Below are 19,526 nucleotides of genomic sequence, written 5' to 3'. Positions count from 1 at the left end.
TCTATTCTGTGTAAGATGCATTCTGCCTGTGCTCTATTCTGTGTAAGGCTTCTAGGTTATGTTGATTAGTCCTTGAGTTACGAACACTACCCAAGGGAACTTTGAATTTTTTTTTTTGTTGTTCTGTTTTAGCTTGAGACAGGATTTCTCTGTAGCTCTGGCTGTCCTGGTACCTACTCTGTAGACCAGGCTGGCCTTGAGCTCACAGACATCCACCTCTGTCTCCCAAGTGCTGGAATCTAAAAGTGTGCACCACCACGGCCCAGCCCCAAATGAACTGTCAGTTACATGATGTGAAGCTATGATCTTCTCCGAAAATGGAGTTATTTAAAATGTCCCCATTTCTAGAAGCTAACCACTGTTCTGCTCGGGCTTGGGGGTGGGGAGCACCTCTACAGAGGTAGAGCAGGCTCTGATTCAGGACTAGTAAACAGAGCATGCCTCAGCTCCCCACCCTGACTCCACTGAGTCTTACACAGGCTGGAGATTTGTCAAGGATGATGAAAGCTGATGAAAACAGAAAGGATCCCTGAGAGGAGCAACGGCTGGGGCTGAACCTCCTTTAGTCTTACCATTCCCAAGTTACACAGGCCCTCCTTCCAGTCAGTGCCACATGCTTTGTGCGTTTGGATGTTTTGCCAGCTTTTCTTAAGGGCTGTGTGAGAACACTCTTCTGAGTTTTCCCATCCTGCCTGCTGGCCTGAAGGGACCCTGCTGTCCCTTCCTGGTGTGTTAGGTGAGATATCTTTGCCACCTTCACACTTAGTCATGAGATGCTGCATTCAGACAGCTCCTGCATGCTTTACCCTTGGGGCATTTTATAATCCCATCCCATAAACCTGTGCGGAGACTGGCTTATTGTCATCCTGTTCCTTTTGGCATCTGTGGCTGATAAAACAGCCTCAGACATGTCACAGCTGTGTCTATTGAGGGAGGCTGAGGAATTCAGGCTTTTGACACTCAAAACAAAATCTTCTCTCTCTCTTTGGATTCACCTGAAGAGCAAGTTGGGATTGAAAGGGTTAATTCAGCTTACACTTTCACATCATAGGTCATCTTTGAAGAAAATCAGGACAGGAACTCAAACAGGGCAGGAACATGGAGGCAGGAGCTGATGCAGAGGCCACGGAGGGTGCTGCTTACTGGCTTGCTCAGCCTGCTTTCTTATAGGACCAGCAGCTCAGGGACAGCACCGCCCACAACATGCTGGGCCCTCCACATCAGTCACTAATTAAGAAAATGCCCTCCAGCCAGATCTTATGGCAGCATTTCCTCAACTGAAGTTCCCTCCTTTCAGATGACTCTAGCTTCTGTGGGGTTGACATGACACTGGCCAGCACACCTGACAACATCGTGTACACTGTCCTCTCCACAGTGATCACATAAAGACACCTACACATTTGTTAGTTTGGGTATAGGCCTAATACCAACCATTGTAACTACTCCTGAATCCAACCTTGCCATAAAGATTGTCTTATCCTTATTGTAGATTTAAATGTTTTCCTGTTCTAGAATCTTTCCTAGCCTGTGCTTTTTAAATGTGGGGACTGTGGTTCTAAGGTAAACAGTTATCTATCTAGTCTACCACCTGAAAGTCCCTCAGCAGTCCATCCTACCTGGTCTTAGTCTACCATGCTATCCAGGTACACAACAAGCTTTTAAGAAATCAATGTGAAGTAATTCAACTGGATACAACATCTCTTTAAGAAAAAAAATCATACCATGATTTTTATGCAAATGATAGGACGTGGTTTGTACTTTTAGTGTAAGAATAATATTCATTCTAGCTTTTTTAAAATAAAATTTCTATTAATCCTTTGGGGATTTCATATATGCATACAATGTAGTTCAATCATATTCAGCTCCAATTCTTCCCCGATCCAGCTCCCACCACCATTCACGTTAGTGTCCCTTAAAAATATTCACCCCCACACACACATGCACGCAAGTGCATACACATATGCACACACATGCATACATACACATACATATACACATGCACTCACACATATATATGCACACATACATGCACACACATATGCATATACATACACACACTCCCATAAATATGAAACTCTCTGAGTCTAATTTGTGCTGCCTGTAAACTTATAGGTGTTGTGTTTAGTTTTTAAATACTCTGCTTGAAGCTCTTGGCAGACTGTGATACCAGCCACCCTCCCAGGGTCTCTTTGGATCAGTGGATGAAAGACACACACACACACACACACACACACACACACACAAGCTTATTTTTAAATGCCTTGGCTACCTCAAAGGCTGGGCACTCCTTAACCTTCTCCTGCTACCCCAGGCCCAGTCGGGGAAGTGGCCAGTGGCCACCCACCCGAAGTCTCACATGGTTGGGTGGCTTTCTCTCCTACCGCTCCTGTGTCATCCCCTTCTTATTCCCCAGTCCAGCTGAATCTCCCTGATCCTACCCACACAACTCTAAGGGTTCTGCCCTGTGCCCAACCATTGGCTGCTGGCATCTTTATTGATAGATCAAAACCCAACTGGGGACAAGGGCCATCAGCATCTAGGCATGCAGATTCAAATTATTAGCACCAATCTTCAACAGTGTGGGGCCATCCAATGGAACATGGTTGACCTACCAGGGGCCACATCCTTAAAGAAAACCAACTTTCCCTTCCCCAGAAGCTGGCAACTGTCAATGGTGCCTTCTCTAAGGGTGAGGCTCCTAATCACCTCCCCCATCAGTGACTTACTAAAGATAAGCTTAATCTATCACAACAGCCTCTAGACACACAGAATCTTTGTAAACTAATGAGGAATAAGACAAGGATCAGGTTAGTATGCTATGTGACTATCACTGTTAAAATACAGTTTTTAAGATTTTGAATAATCCATCATACATGCTTACCCTCTGTTTTGTGCTGAGCTTTTATATCCTTTTATTACCCGTTTCTCTGTGAACACAATCAAATCTTCCTTTTGCATAATGCTATCATGATGGAAAGTGCTAGTCAGAAACAAGTAATTGGCTTGGAAAATAGGAATGATGTTCCCTGTCATTGCATACGCTGTCACCCATCCCTAGGGGCAGAGTATTGGTCAGTCCGTGCCCCTTACACAGAGTGGTTGGTCACCATACCACACCTTGCCTTTATTGCTTTCTCCTTCCACAAAAATGTTCACTTGAATTTCATATTTTATTTCCTCCTGGCGTTCTTTCATCATGATCATCCTCAGAGTCTGGGTTTGGCTGTGAAAGCAAACATATTGAAGTCTTCAAACAGACCCTCAATAAGGAAGAATTAGGCTGTCAGTTCCAGCCGTTTGCACGATGGTTTTATTGGTGCTTCTGAGTATACGCTGTGCCTGCCTCATAAATTTAAGGTGTTTACTGGTTATGCATGACAGAAGCACAGCTCTGATCTCCCCTTGGCTTAGCTCATCTCGGCAGCTTGCCATAGAGGCTGGCAGCACCGTGACTGCTAGGCTGCACCTACTAATAAGCTCTTTGCAAGCAAGCTTAAGCCTGACTGACCAGAAGTCACATTAATCTAGAAAAGGCAGAAAATGGTTTTCTTCACACTTGGCTCTAAAAGGGTCAATACATTTCCAAGTCCTGCAATGTGGGCATTTTTAAGTGGGTGACTATATATGTGGGGGGCATAGACAGCAGGGTGTTTTTGCTTCTCCAGGCCTAGTCAGCAGAGAGGAGGTGTTTAAGGTTTCTATGTGTGTCCCACAAGCTCATGTGCTTGACCACTTGGTCCGAAGGTCACAGTGATGTCTTAGATAACGGTGGAACCTTACAGACATGGTTGCTACCTGCCAAACTCAGCTGCAGGTGGCTTTAATGATATTTGCTTTTGGTTTCTGTCTGAGATCTTTTGTTCTTTTTTTCCCCATTTATTTATTTATTTATTCACTTTACATTTCTATCATTGAACTCCTTTCTCCCGGTCACCTCCTCTCCTTCTCCCCTGAGAAGCTAGAGGACTCCCTGGATATTCCCCAACCCTGATGCATCAAGTCTCTGTGAGGCTAGGTGCTTCCTCTCCCACCAATGTCAGACAAGGCAGCCAAGTTAGGGAAGCAGGACCCACAGGCAGGCAACAGACTTAGGGACAGTCCCCATTACAGTGTTGGGGGACCCACATGAAGACTGAGCTGCACATATGCTACATATGTGTGGGGGTGGGGGAGTAGGTTCAGCCCATGTATGTTCTTTGGTTGGTGGTTCAGTCTGAGAGCCCAGAAGGGTCTATGTTAGTTGACCCTGTAGGTTCCTGTAGAGTTCCCATCCCCTCCAGGGCCCTCAATTTCCTCCCAATTCTTCCATAAGAGTCCAAGCTCTATCCAACGTTTGGCTGTAAGTTTGTGTCTGTTTCAGTCAGCTGCTGGGTGGAGTCTCACAGTTACGCGAGGCTCCTGTCTGCAAGCATAACAGAGTATTGTTAATAGTGTCAGGGATTGGTGTTTGCCCATGGGGTAGATCTGAAGTTGGGCTGGTTATTAGTTGGCCACTACCTCAGTCTCTTAAGCTCTTTATTTCTAATCAGCCTCCATGATGTAAGCAGTCACAAGCTCCACTGCCACGGGCTACACCACTCCACCAGGATGGGCTGGCCCTTTGACCCATAAGCCAAAACCCAAAACCTGAAGTTTCCTCTGTGGAATGTTTTATCACCACTACGAGGAATGTGACTGGTTCTGTATCTCTATTAATACTGCCTCAGTTGTCCCCAGCTCAGGTATAAAGTCTGAGAGAAACACAGAAGCTTGTTTGACCTACTTACAACAGTTGGAAACACTTTATTTTTTTTTTCATTTATTCTAGCGCTGTTCTCTGTCTAATGGCATTTACTGTGACATGAAGACTAGAGAAGAGATATCAAGGGGAGTTAAGCAGGATGAGACACACTTACCAGCATTGAGAAGGAGCAGGAAGCATTTTTGATGGTCTCTGGTGTGAAAGGGATGAGGAGGGCCAGAGTGGGGAGGGGTTCCAGGATACATGTTTAGCATAATCAGCCAGTCAAACACCAAAACCAGCCTGGCCGTGGATACAAGGACAGAGGTGGGAAGGGTAGACTGGGTCACCCTCCCCTGGGACTACAGCTGCGTGAACTCATCACAGGTGTTCACTTCTTCATGACTCTGCTACTTGGAGTAAAATCACAGACTTTCAAAGAAAAATATTAATGAAACGTCTATGAATTCATATCCCAAGTCCCAGATTCTTGCTACTTCCTTACCCCATGTAGGATTATTTTTATAGAACTGTTCCTTCTAAGCCCGGAAGCAGTATACCAAATAGATTTTAAAAATTATGAACTATTTTTGGACTCCGTGGGGCCTGGAACCACTTACTAAATGCACTTGTGGCCCCCAGAGGAAGTCTAAAATTGGGGCTTTGAGCCTCTGGTCCTCCAGCTGCTGGTAAGAGACATGGCATGGGGTGGCTGACACTGATCTGTTGGCTGCCCTGGTCTAGGAAGCTCTGTGCTGTGTCTGCTGTCACAGCGATTACTGTTAAATGATAGTTTAAGGTTTAAAATAAGAATATTTCATGTCTTAAGTTGAACAGACATTTATTGAAATCAGAATTCTGAGCAACTCCATGTGGTAGGGCCGTGGCAGCCCTGAGAGACTATTGGGGTCACAGAGCACCCCACTCTTCTCCAGCACTAGCCCCTAACATGGCTGTAGTCAACTGTGATGGAACAGTCAGGTAGCCACGCCTGTAAAGACTTAGTCCAAAGCTCTTGACTTCTGACACTCACATGATTTCTTCACTAGGTCAGTCCTGTAGTATAGGCTGTGGGCAGTGACCATCTCGTGTGAGGCCTGTCCAATAACTCATGGATCCTTTAAGTGGGCAAGGTAAGTTCACTTCCAACTGCTGGCTATCTATGAGGAGGACTAGCGGGATTAGCTGGACTAGTGGTTGCCAGAAAGATGCCATAAAAACCCAGCTATTTTCTCTAACATGGTATCAAAGTCAGAACAGCCACTCTCTCATTTTTACAGCCTCTTTTTCTTTAGATTTTTTTTCCCTAAGACAGTTTTTCACCATATAATTCTGGCTGGCTGAGAATTCACTAGTAGGCCAAGCTGTTATGAACTCAGAGATGTACCTGCCTCTGCCTCCTGAGTGCTGGTTAAAGGCTTGAGCCACCAAGCACTGTTGTTAAATGTTTTGCAGCCAGCCTCATTGTAGCATCCATGTTACCTGAGGGTTCCCTGCTGGCAGCTTCAGTTACCCATACCTAACAAAAATGGATGTAGTTTGAGGAACATTCTAACAACAAACAGTTCAATAACCTTTATTGAGATGCAATATGGTTTTATTTTCTTATACATTATTGTTAATCTCTTGTGTCCAAGTTATAAATTAAACTTTATCCTCGATATATGTGTATAAGAAAAACAGTATAATTATATAGAGAGTTGGCATCCACACAGGATATTAGAACATATACAATGCAGACAGCAGGGTATTATCAAAATGATGCAGTCTTTGGTGATAAACTTAGCCAAACGTGATGTTTCTCTATTTTAAGAGAGGGGAAGAGTATTGTTAGATGATGACCTATCTAGATTTTTTTTTATCAATAATGCATGTTTTATGGACATTGATACAAAAAATAAAACTTTGAAAACAGCCCAAGGCCAATCCTTTGCTAGCCTAAAATCATATGAACAGGTCTCCAACATCTTTAGAAACTGTAACCCCTGAGCTCACACAGAGCAAAGCTGGGCCTCATCTAGTGCTGTAGGGGACACAAAAGAAGAACTGTGTATCAAGCCTGAAGCTCAACATCAATTTCCGTGCCAGTTCAGTTTATGCATGCTCGCAGAGAGTGCGAGTATGTGGCCATCACCCAGGAAGTCCTGACCATTCTCCTGGGGCTTCACTATAAGTAGCGGCTTTGTACAATTATCCGAATGACAAGCCACTTAAATTTTCTTTCTCTGTCATTTACAAGTATGTGCCTGTGTGAATTTATGTGTTCCACCTATGTTTAGGAGGCCAAGGAGGCCAAAAGAGGGCATCAGGTTCCCTAGAACTGGAGTTACAGACAGTTGTGAGCTGCCATTTGGGTGCTGGGAACTAAACCTGAGTCCTCTTTTAACAGCAAGCTCTTAACTGCTGAGCCATCTCACCAACCTCTTCAGCAAGCTCTGAGTCCTGTGTCCATGACCACAGGCTACAGGAGAGAATATTCTTTGGTTCAGAATATTCTTTGGTGTAGGACTATTACACAGTTCCCAATCCTCCCTCTTTCATATCTAACTCCTCTCTTGATGCATTGGTTCAATTTCCTAATCTGCCTGAGTGGTCTCCTGTCTCTGTTCACTGGTTTTGCTGAAGGGAAGTTCTGAAGATCATGGACGCCTCAGGTTCCTGCTGAGTCATTGCCCTCCCCGCCCCCCACACACAACCTAGAGATGAATTTGTGGATTTGAACTGTCAGATGCAGGCTTCTAAAACAAGTCATGGTACAGGTCACATCACTCCATTTATCCATTGTGTTTGTGATTTTCTTCCTGATGTTTTTCTAGTTGTGTTTTTGTCGTTGAAACAGAGGAGCCGAAGCAATGGTTAGTGGAGACGGTTAGGCTCCCCACACACGAGGCAGACGTTTTAATCACCCTGCTCTCTTATGGGGACTGCCGAGGGTTCTGTGTTCTTCACTGCAGCGAACTAGACTTTGGCCGCTAGCACCTTGTAAATTCCATTTTAGGAGACCTCAGTACAGCTTAGATCGAGACTTCTCCTCCAAAGTTAGCCAGGCTGTCTAGGGTAAGTTATGGGCTTTTCCCTGGAAAATCTAATTCTGGGAGCTGAGGAATGAAGCAACGGAGTTTTCGAAACCTTTTGGGGAATCACAGAAGAGCAAGGTTTCCATCTTCCCTCCACAGATGCAGAGAGGGAGGATGGGAGGTCGCGGCTTGGAGAGAGCATCCATGAGCCACCATTGCCTTTAGTGGAGGTGTGCTGGGTTGTTTGTTTGTTTGTTTGTTTGTTTTGAATTGTGATTTCATTTCTTGGGAAAGTTGACCTCTTGGCTTTTTGGTTCTCTGTTGATAATTTGCCGTTTTCTTGTTATTTGTTGTTTTCCATCTATGACCAAAATCCACACTTCTTTTTTCTTTTCCTTTTTCCTCCGCCTAGAAGATTGGATGTGGCCCAAAAGAAGTTTAAAAAAATTCCACACTGCCGTTCATGGAGTAAACGATTAAAGTCGAATGCCAGTGTTTAAAGGAGTACCTGAGGATAAAGGAGTACCTGAGAATAAAGGAGTACCTGAGGATAAAGGAGTACCTGAGGGATGTATCTACCTGAGGAAGGGAGGAGCTGAGGCAAAAGTCCTTGAGAACTCAGCACGTCTGGAGTGGGGAGACTGCAGGGAGGAGACCACAGATTTTCACAGCGGAGGGCAAGCAGAGGGAGCACAGAGCATATTCTGATGATGGTGTGGAGCCCTGTAGGATTTTGAGGAGGCACGCATGTAGAACACAGAGCATTTCAAATTTGAGACCAGTTTCTGCTCCTACACCCTGTCTCAAAACCCAAAGCAAACAAGTGATCTAGCAGAGGTGGGAGACGGCACAGCTTTTTGGTAAAGTCACTCGATACTGCGTGAAGATTAGCTTGGAACCGGGGTAGGAAGAAAGAAATGAGGGTGAAAAGTGGGGCTCAGGCAAAGGAAGGACCCACTGCTGTCTCACTGGGGTAGTGATGAATATGGTGGCAGGGTGGATTTGAGATTCTGGTTAGAGAATCGATGTCCCATGCCAAAGGCATTAAAGCAAAAGACAATCCTTGTGTCTTGAAGTGAGCCACTGGAGGTGAGGGGGAGTCCTTTACTGAGACGGAGCAGACTCGGATGTGAGAAAGATGACAGAAATTGGACAGGACCCAGGAGCGGCAGTTCCCGTTCATCCTGAGATTTCAGGGTGCAGCCTTGAACTGGGCTTGAAGGACCTCTGCAGAAGGAGTGGGCTTGGTCTCTGTGTTTTCTTACTACCTGCCAGCTCTGACTTCTCCTTCTCCTTCTCCTTCTCCTTCTCCTTCTCCTTCTCCTTCTCCTCCTCCTCCTCCTCCTCCTCCTCCTCCTCCTCCTCCTCCTCCTCCTTCTCCTCCTTCTCCTTTGTTGGTTCCGTCCCATTGTCTAAGGTCCGATGTCAGCATCTTCAGACACATTGGCTTCGGAGATGGAACGAGTCTTTGGCTGTAAGCTCTGTATACAGACACAGACTCCTCCTGACGCCAGACCTCTAGGTTCTCAGCTAGCTGCTTGTCTTCTGCAGCTGCATGAAAAATAGACATCTTGGGATTACCACATGCACAGCTGAGCGCTGATGTCCATGACTCCCTAATCACCCCCAAAAGCCCTGTTTCTGCATTTTTCCAATGTCTGTGTCAATCCTTGGAACTACTATGGCCAAACACTCGGCATCAGGCTGAACCATTTTATTTTTTGTTTGGATGTTTTGTTTTTCTCTCCACCTTATAGCCCAGGTACTCTACCATCAAGCTGTGCCTAGAATCCAGCCACATGTCCCTTCCATGGCTGTGACTGTCACCGCCTGTGCCTGGATCACTGCAGGGCCTCCCTCGCTGTCTCCTTAGTTTCTCCCCTTGGCTTATCTCAGCGCAGCAGCCGTAACGGTGCTGATGGAAACTAGCCACTCCTCACTTCTGCAGCTCATGGCCGACTCCCTGTAGTCTCCTCTGGGACCCACGGATGGTCTGATCCCCTGTGGCCCCACTGGCCCCATTTCTCACCTACTCATGCCCTCCACTCTGTCACATTCTGGGTCATGCCAAGTGTGCCCCTAGTTCAGAACAACTTAGCTAACTGTTCTCATCCACCCACACAACTCTGGCCCATGGTACTTTTCAGTGAGGCCTTCTCTGGCTTCTTACTCAAAATTCTAACTCTCCTGGCCCTCTCCACCCTTCCCTCTTTACCTTCTCCATGCACATGTACACCCAACATTCTGCCTACTGTTCTTGTCTCCTTTACGTCTTTTGCCACTGACTGTAAACTCTATAAAAGGGAGAGTCTTTGGCTGTTGTCCCCTGGTGGATCCCTTCTCTCCCCTCAGACATTTAGTACCTATTTGTGGCATAGAGGGGTTACAACAGGAGACTGTCTGCACTCTCCATCCACTTCCTTCTTTAAAATTACAAAGCTGTTATAACTTCTACATATGCTTTGTTCATAACAGAATAGGGCACTGTGAAAACACTGGACAGCAGTCCAGGCTCGCATGCTGGCTTCTCTGCGAGCTGTGTTGCTTGGGTCATGTCGGTTAGTCTTTCTGAGTTTTAATCTCTCTGCTAATAAAATGAAGAACACCTGCCCTGCCCATTCCACAGGGCTGTGTGAAGACTCCTTGGAGTACTTAGTGGATAAGGGGCCATCGTCTTAGCCTTTTATTTTGCTAAAACAAAGCATCTGGGGCTGTATTCACACAGAAAGAATGTTTATTTATGTCACAGTTTGGGAGGTAGGACAACTCTGATTAGGTGGGCTGATGTCTGGTGAGGGCCATCAGATCATATCACAACATGGTAGCAGCACATTTGACAAAGAGAGAGATCACATGGCAAGACAGGAAACAGGAATCTGGGAAGAGGCCAGGCTGGTTCTTCTGTAATAACCCATTCTCTCGGGAACTAATCCACGGGACTCATCTCTCTCTCTCTCTCTCTCTCTCTCTCTCTCTCTCTCTCTCTCTCTTTCTCTCTCTCTCTCTCTCTTTCTTGGCAGCATTATATCATTTATGAGGCAGGAACCCCTTAACCTACTACTTTCTACCAGGCCAAGCTTCTTAATAGCTCTTACACTTTGGTACCACTGGGGACCAAACTTGTAACACACTGGTCTTTGGGGTTACCATGACAACCATTCCTAACTCAATACTATAACTTTATATATGTGACTACCTCACTGAATTCTCACATCATGTCAGTAAAATGTGAACTTGGAATATTGAATTTATTTTACAGAGGTGCACCCCAAACTAAATGATCTGCTCAACAGTTCAACAAAGGTAGCCTTCAAACCCAAGCATTCTCTCTTTTTTTTTAATCTTATTTTATTTATGTGTGTATATGTGCATGCATGTGCAGTTATCCATGACTGATCTCCTAGAGATGGAGTTACAGGTGATTGTGAGCCTCCCCAGTGTGGGAATGTGGAGGTGAGACATGAACTCAGGTTCTCTGAAAGAACAATGCACACTTTTTCCTGATGAACTCTCTCCAGTCCCTGAACCCAAGCACTTTGCCTTGGTCCTGAGCAGTTGTCTCACTATGTTCAAACTCAGTTAATTACTGTGTGAAGCAATGAAAAGAATTTGACCCTGACTGTTAGTTAAGGTAGTATTTCTCTGGTGTTATTCTCTGTGCCCTTTTGACTCAAAGAGGTGCAGGGTCCCATTTTCCAAAAGAAAATCTCTTCCCCGTGAACAAAAGCCTATCAGGGGTCTCTTAGGCTTTTGTTGTCTGTCAGACCAAGCAAAGGCAGATGCTTCATCAAGGTCAGACATCAATCAGTCCTTAGTCAAGTCTTTGATGACAGCTACAGAAACGAATACTGGACTAAGCCACAAATACCCGCTTCCCAAACAACTTAGCGTATGTTCTTCTTTGTTTGTGTTCCAGTCTTTCTGTGCTAATGAGTTTAATTAGTGTTTACTGAAAAATAGCTGCACACAGATCAGTCTTGTGAGAGACTTAGCCAAGATGTTGGGGCAATGTGTTCCTTGTACAAATAAGCGAGAAGGACTTTGTAAAGTCTGGGGAAGGACATTAAGTTGGTTTTGAAAAAATAGACCTGTTTCTACAGGAAAAGAAATTATTCTTTAAACAAGTAGATTTAAATATTAAAATAGCAACTCCCCCCCCTACCTTGGGCCCTGGATGATTTGCATATAACAAAATTGTAATGGTGGCAATCTGATTAGAAACCGTGGCAGCAATCTGACTAGATACCAAACAAAAGAGATGAAGTCTACAGATCTCCTGAAAGGGGAACTTGAAATCACTTGTAGATTTCATTAAATGTTTTTGGCTCTCTGCATTATGTATCCACTCTTGTTTCTGAATTTTGGCCTCAGGCAAATTGCCACCATAGCAACAAAATGAGGGTTTTAAAATTCTGATAAACCAATCTATTTGGGGAGAATTTTTACTTCCAGAAGAGGGAAGTGAACATTACTGGAACACTCAGTTTATAAATTCGACCTGGGCTTCATTTGTAAGTTAATTTTTCTCTGTAGATGTAGATTTTCCTCTACTTCGCGTTTGCACAGACCTCTGAACTAGGCCTCCTGGCAGCTGCTGTGGCTCACGCTAATAGAAGGAAAGTCCTCAACCTACCCCTCAGAGGTTGCCTGCACGTGAGCCAGATCCTGTCCTCAATGCGGAACTCAGATTCTAAAACGGAATGAGACTGGTGTACCACAGCCAGATGGGAAGGGGGCTGGGCTCTGCTGTTTGGACAGTTGAGGGCATCATTAACAGTAGTGCGTTGTGTGTTTCCAAATAGCTAGGAAGGGGACTTTCGAATGCTCTCCTCACAGTGAAATGGTGGATGTTCAAGATGATTCGTATGCTAATTAGCCCGATGAGATCATCACACCAGTCGTGCATCTACAAAGACATCACATTGTAAGCCACATCAGTCTAACTATTATGTGTCAAGTTTGAAGAAAATAAAACTCGAGAAAGTAAAAAACCAACCAATCAGGCAATTGATAAGGATCCCTCATGTTTCCTGTTCTATGGATTTTATAAATGAAATTTGAGTGCTGTGAGCTGCAAACACTGCCCTGTAGAGATTTCTTGAGTGAGGGGCTCAGAGCCACTTCCTGTCTTCCATGACCAGCCTGCACGGCCATCTAGTCATTAGTCATCTTTCTGTCTACTGATGATGTTTCTGCCACTTGTTCCTGGGGCCTTAGTTCACAGTGTGCCCTGTGGGATGGGCCCTTGAGAGACAAAGCCTAACTGCCATTAAGATCTGCCTGCAGGGCAGACGGCAGCCCAGGAGACTGATGTAAATTGTAAAGATCCCTAAGTGGAAAATCAGAGACAGGATTAAAATTAGGCTATGTTGTCCTTCAGGTAGTCAGAAATACAAGGGTAGAGCCCCTACTGTGTGAAGGGATGTGTCCTGACTATGTGAAGGGGTGTGTTCTGTCACTCCAAGTGGCCTAGAGTCAATTGAGAAAGGAATACCCTAGCTCAGATTGGCCTGTGGGCATATCTTCAGAGCACTCCCCTGATTGCTCACTGATATAGGAGGCCCTAGACCACTGTGGGCAGCACCATTCTCTAAGCAAATAGTTGGAGTCTTCTAGAAAGCCAACAAGCAGTCCTTCATGGTTTCTGCTTCAAGTTCCTCCCCTGGCTTCTGTCAATGACGGGCTGTGATCTCTAAGCTGAAACAAAACTGTTCCTCCCCCAAGTTGACTTTTTGTTAGAGCTGTATCACAATCACAGAAAGGAAACTAGAATATTACTCAGTGGTCTGAAAGTCCAAGACTAAAGTTAGAAATATAGGAATGTCCTGTGATGGCACCCCACCATGAGTGTCTCTCCTCCCTGTAGTCACTCTCTTCTGACCCCATGTGACCCTCACTGCCACCAGCTCCCTGTGCACCATGGATGAGTGTCCTAAGGGAAAGGTCACATCTTACTCTTGGCATCTACATCTCCAGAAGTCTGAGAACGGCTGAGTGAACACTAACTATGTGAGTGGAAGCCCGTATGTGCAGCTAGCCCCTACCCCCATCAAAGGCACTTTCCATCCCTGCACCATGTTAAGAAACTGTGACACAAACTGCAGTTCTGTTTTACAAATGGAAAGGCGGGGCTAGGGAGACAGCTCAGCAGGTCAGAGTGCTTGCTGTGCAGTCACGAGGATCACAGTTCAGATCTGAGCACCCGTGTGATCAGCTCACACCAGTGCAGATCTGTAATCCCAACTCAGAGAGAGGCAGAGACAGGAGGATGGCTAGAACTTGCTACCTGGTTTTCAGCCTAGCCAAGAAAACCTGAACCCCAGATCCAGGGGACGCCTTTTCTCAAAGACATAGGTGAAGGGTAGTGGCAAGGAACGTGATATGTTCATTTGGCCTCCATGTATATGCATAGACACACATATTCAAACATACGTGTACACATAGTTGCTGACTGTGTGTCTGCCTCATCACTGGGGTACCCAAACACCACCAGCAAGCCACTCGAGGGAGGCAGAACACAGTCTGTAATATGGATCCCAGCCCATGTTTTCCTGGGTAAGAAACAGCGGGATCTGGGACGGATGCTGTGGTTCCTGGCATCTTGGTTGCCCAGATACTGCTGAGGACCATGGGGAGTTAAGAATAGGGGTCCGAGTGTCCATGCTTTCCCTGTGTACCAGGCCAGAATGAGGTAGCTGAGCCCAGTACAGGGGTAGAATCCCATTTGATTTTGCGTAACTGCTGAGAGTACTGAGGGGCTGGAAGAGGGAAAGTCTTCTCCAGGAGATTCAGGTGTGGCTCTTTATGACAAAGGCCCCCTTCCCACCCAAGAGCTATCCTTGATGAAGGAGACGGTCCTTGCTCTTTCAAACTGTTTTATTTGATGGTAGATATAAATGCATACACCTTACTCAGGGTGAACCTGAACCAGAGATTAAATACTTTTTGCAGAAAGGAATGCTGAGGAAGGGAAGCTCGTTAGCTAAACACTCAGGGACTATGGATATATCTCATTACCATGGAGAACTCCGGGGTTTTATGCTATGTGATGATTGTCACAGCAGAATGTCATGGTTACATGTTCCGGATCAGATAGTTTGGCAGGGAGCTGGCTCCATCCCTGCTGTTCTCAGTTCTGAGATTTTTCTGGGGTTTGGGCCTGTTCAACCTTGGCAGTTCTTCTGTCTGGTTGCACAGTCCTAAGCGGACACATATCCTAAGCCCACACATATTCAAATATACATGTACACAGAAGTGAACATTCATGGAAAAAACATTAAAAAGTAGAAACACTCCTTAATTTATGATGGGGATAAATCCTGCTAAACCAATGTAAATTGTAATATTGTGATTTGTGTTGAAAATGCATCAAATACAGCTAGCTCATCTACCCAGAATCCTAGCAGCCCAGCCCACTGTAGAGCAAAGCTCTACACTGTAGCTCAGGTCTCCACATCAGATCCCACAGGGGAATATGGAGGAAGTTTGTCAACAAGTAAAAGGTTTCTGAACACTAAAAGTTAATTCAGGGCCTGAGGAGATGGCTCATGACCTGAGGAGATGGCTCATGGCCTGAGGAGATGGCTCATGGCCTGAGGAGGTGGCTCAGGGCCTGAGGAGGTGGCTCAGAGGTTAAGAATACTTGATGCTCTTGCAGAGGACCCCAGTTCAGTTCCCAGCACCCACATGTCAGCTCACAACTGTCCATATTTCCACTTCCAGGGGATCCAATATCCTCCTCTGACCTCAGACCCTAGGCACATATGGGTGCACTGCTATGCATTATTCAGGTAAAGCTCTCAAGCCCATAAGTAAATCTAAAAATAAATTTTAATTAACTCAAAATCAAACACATAATGAATCTGAGATATTTCTGGTGGGGCTTGCTTGAGTTGCATCATGGGACTTCACTGTAGCGTTGACTCAGAAGGCACGATGTACACACTTTATAACACACAACATGCATGCTTCTGCACCACAGGAGGCCAAGGAAGGCTGCCTGAAACTGCTCAGCTCAGATTCAAGGTGACTTTATGTTATGAACTGTGGGTTTCTACTCTGTATGCAAAGGGTTTCACTCGGGTGAAAACAGAATGTTTTGACCACAGAAAACAGACGCCTAATATTTCTTCTGCTGTCCTTCCTCATATCCATCTGGAATCTCTGGGCTAGATTGTGTTAGACAACAAGCATAGCCATCCCATTAGATAATTCTGCTGTTGCCTTTAACACATGGAAAGTGTGCATGTTTATAAAAGAATTGTTTTAAAATAATTTCTGGTTTATTGTCAGCAAATGTTTCATTTGTGTATCTGTTTTATATCCTTGTGACCCAGGGTCACATAAAATTTTCTTGAGCAAGAAGAGTCACAAGTAGAAGTCCTGCTGAACCATGTCTGTGGCCTCTTCCCAGCCATGCAGCCCACAGAGCTGAGGCCCAGCTGCCGCCAAGCAGTTGAGAGATTACAGAAACAAATGTCACTGGCCTGGACAAGGTCCAAAGCACAGTTCCTACAAGACATACATCACTTTTGTACCATGGTTAGGTTGAAAACATAGTTAATCTGGGAACTAGATATTGATAACATACTGAAATAAATCCACACATAATTCTGAAGAACATACACCAAAATACTAGCTGTGTTTATCTCAATGATGAGGATTTGGAAGTTGCTAGTATGTTCTCGATGAGTCACTGCAGTATTTTCCTGTTTGATTGTGAACATATGCTACTGTTAGGATAAGAACATACAAGGTAATATGTAATTTAAGAAGTTAACTTTGACCTGTTCCCTAAGCCATAGAACATGAACAACTCTCTGAAGCATCATCTTTACCATCTAAACCCAAAGTGGTCAGTGATTCCCTCTGGCTGTACCTAACTGGATTAGCCTGGCAGAGGTTCATGGTGTCCTTCTTCCTGCACTTATGGTGTCCAGTTATATGAGCCACACTTTATGTGGAGGCAAAGCGACAATGAAACATGCTGATTCCTCTCTCTCCCTATCTCCCTTCTTCCCTCCATCCCTCTTCTGTTCCTTTAGTTCTACTTATAGGGTCTGAAATTAGACCCTTAGTTTTCTTAAAGGCACACTTGATCTCTTGCAAATTGATAAGCCACAAACAAATCATCTACCTCCCTTCCATCTGTCTTCTGTCTGACCATCCATCTACCTGACCATCCATCCATCCATCCATCCATCCATCCATCTACATGTCCATCCATTCATGTGTCCATCCATCCATCCATCCACCCATCTGTCCATCCAGCCATCTGTCCATCCATCCACCCATCTGTCCATCCATCTGTCCATCCATCCATCCATCCATCCATCCATCCAATCATATCTTGTTTTCTAGCTGGTCTGGTTAGCAACATGGCCTTTCTGCATCTCTGACTGGCCTGATTTGCCATCATTTTGTTTAGCCATTGTGCTAGTAGAGTTTGTTAGATTTTCCCTCTTCTAAAGATTTATTTATTTATTTTATTTATGAATAGTACACTGTAGCTGTCTTCAGATACACCAGAAGAGGTCATCCAATCTCATTACGGATGGTTTTGAGCCACCATGTGGTTGCTGGGATTTGAACTCAGGACCTCTGGAAGAACAGTCAGTGCTCTTAACCGCTGAGCCATCTCTCCAGCCCGATTTTCCCTCTTCTAAAGGAACAATACCACATGATCCTAAAGGACAGCTCTAAAAAACATATGTATTTTCTTTTCTCTCTGCAGTTGAATTCTTGCTACCAGAATGGGGAAACAGAACAGCAAGCTTCGCCCTGAAGTCATGCAGGACTTACTGGAAAGCACAGACTTCACAGAGCATGAGATCCAGGAGTGGTACAAAGGCTTCTTGAGAGACTGCCCCAGCGGACATTTATCAATGGAAGAGTTTAAGAAAATATATGGGAACTTTTTCCCTTATGGGGATGCTTCCAAATTTGCAGAGCATGTCTTCCGCACCTTCGATGCAAATGGAGATGGGACAATAGACTTTAGAGAGTTCATCATAGCCCTGAGTGTGACATCAAGGGGCAAGCTGGAGCAGAAGCTAAAGTGGGCCTTTAGCATGTATGACCTGGATGGTAATGGCTACATCAGCAAGGCAGAAATGCTGGAGATTGTACAGGTAAGGACCCTGGCCTGTTAGAGAAGCATTGAGTATCACAAGAAAGACCCAGAAGGCACCTGGGAGAGCATGGGACTAAGTCTGTAAACTGTGTGTTACCAGGGCAATTAGTTTGACCCACTTGGTAGCAGACACAGGGGAGAGGGGTTGGGGGTTGGGGAGGATTTTTGCCATGCTTCAGAGTAGAAAACATGACCAGCCATGTGAGATCTTGGGCAGAGCAGCCACAGGCCGTTTCTCCACGTGGGAGATTAGAAATACAACTAAAGCTAGGGGCAGCTTTGGATTGCTGAACTAGAAAAAGGTAACTGAGCAACTCAAGTCGAGGGTAAATTTAGGGTGCTGAGCTAAGAGTATTGGGAAGGGCACACTAGCCATGGGAGATTAGAAGCACCAAACAATTTAGCCATAATCCAGGTTAAAAATTAAGTTAATGTGTGTGTTGGTTTCTTATCTGTGGATCTGAGGGAACCTGGGTGGGGTTGGTAGCATGGTCTGCCCAGCAGGGGAGCAAAAACTACACACTACAGAGTTCTTGGGAGCAATTTCAATCTTCATCATCAGGATATCCAATTTCTTCTTCTAGTCTCTTTGCTCACAAGCACTTGACAAACCTCAACAGCAGCAACCAGCAGCAGCAGAGGGAGCGGCTGCTGCCCCAGGCTCTCTCAGGGCTCTCACAGTTATACCCTCTCCAGAGTCCCCAGAATTCCAAATGTAAACTATCTGCAGCTGGCAAAAACCATATCCCTCTTAGAGCAAGAGACAAATCATAGTTAGGAGCTGTGGATGGACAATCTGAACCAGCCTCACATCCCACACCTGGGATGAAAACAAAAACATAATCACATAACATAACTGGGCTTTTAAAGAAAACAGAATACTCACTACCTTTCCCCCTTTTGGCCCAATAAATGGCTTTTTCTCTAACATCAATCAACTATATATAATAAGAACAATTATGAGAACTATCAGGTAAGAATTTTATTTACAATGTCCATTCTGTTTGTATTTGACAACCCTGGAGAAAATATTCTACTATCTATCCTATCTTGGTGAGTCCAAAATTTTATACCAAAATCATTTTTTATCATAACTTGGATTTATCAACATGAAAACATTTTTTTAGAACCTAAAACATTTTCTTGGATCCTAAACAACTTAAGCTTTTATGTCTTTAATCTTTAGTAGGGAAAGCTGTGAGATGGTAACTATCTAGTCCTCAACCCCATCAGAGACCTGAGAAGGATAAATACTACTACCTTGGTAAACAGGATGTGCAGAGCGAGCATCTTCCAAAACTACAGAAATGACAGAGATGATGGTTACCTGGTCAGTCACTCAAGGTTCCTCTGTATTGGTGGGACACTCAATCTTCCACCAACAGACCCAGGATATCCAACAGAATTATCTGTGAAGCAGGAATTTTGAAGGACTGGCCTACCTTGTTTCAGTAGAGTGGGTCAATCAACTTCCCAGTGCCTGCTTATACAGTTTGGACAGTGTGCTGTTGCAGTCAAGTTAAGGAGCAGGTACCCGCCCCCCCCCCACCCCGCACAGTGCCATCTTGCCACAACTGAAACAAGCTCCATGTGGAGGTTCTTAGGTGACCATCTTCTTTGAAGTAGATTGGGATGCTGCCAGGAGCTGATCTATCTC

The 19,526-nt window shown here is 44.9% G+C and overlaps 1 protein-coding gene across 5 annotated transcripts in view; it reads left to right on the top strand.

Annotated features, from left to right (window-relative positions):
• Ncald (neurocalcin delta) overlaps positions 1-19,526 on the top strand; it is a 175,552-nt gene that overhangs the window by 131,042 nt on the left and 24,984 nt on the right. For 4 of the 5 annotated variants that reach the window (XR_003711258.1, XR_003711257.1, XM_028765860.1 and 1 more), the window contains exon 2: positions 17,471-17,867. Coding sequence is in view for 3 of the 5 variants with exons in the window: in XM_028765860.1 (XP_028621693.1) it covers positions 17,490-17,867 (378 nt within the window). In the remaining 2 variants the exon portion in view is untranslated. Of the gene's footprint in view, positions 1-12,648; positions 12,662-17,470; positions 17,868-19,526 lie in introns of those variants that run through there. The other variant, XM_028765862.1, reaches the window with a different exon arrangement.

Source organism: Grammomys surdaster, unplaced genomic scaffold (assembly GCF_004785775.1).
Source record: "Grammomys surdaster isolate TR1022 unplaced genomic scaffold, NIH_TR_1.0 63, whole genome shotgun sequence".
NCBI lineage: Eukaryota > Metazoa > Chordata > Mammalia > Rodentia > Muridae > Grammomys > Grammomys surdaster.
Note: the sequence above shows the minus strand (reverse complement) of the source record. Positions and strands in the feature narration are given on the sequence as shown.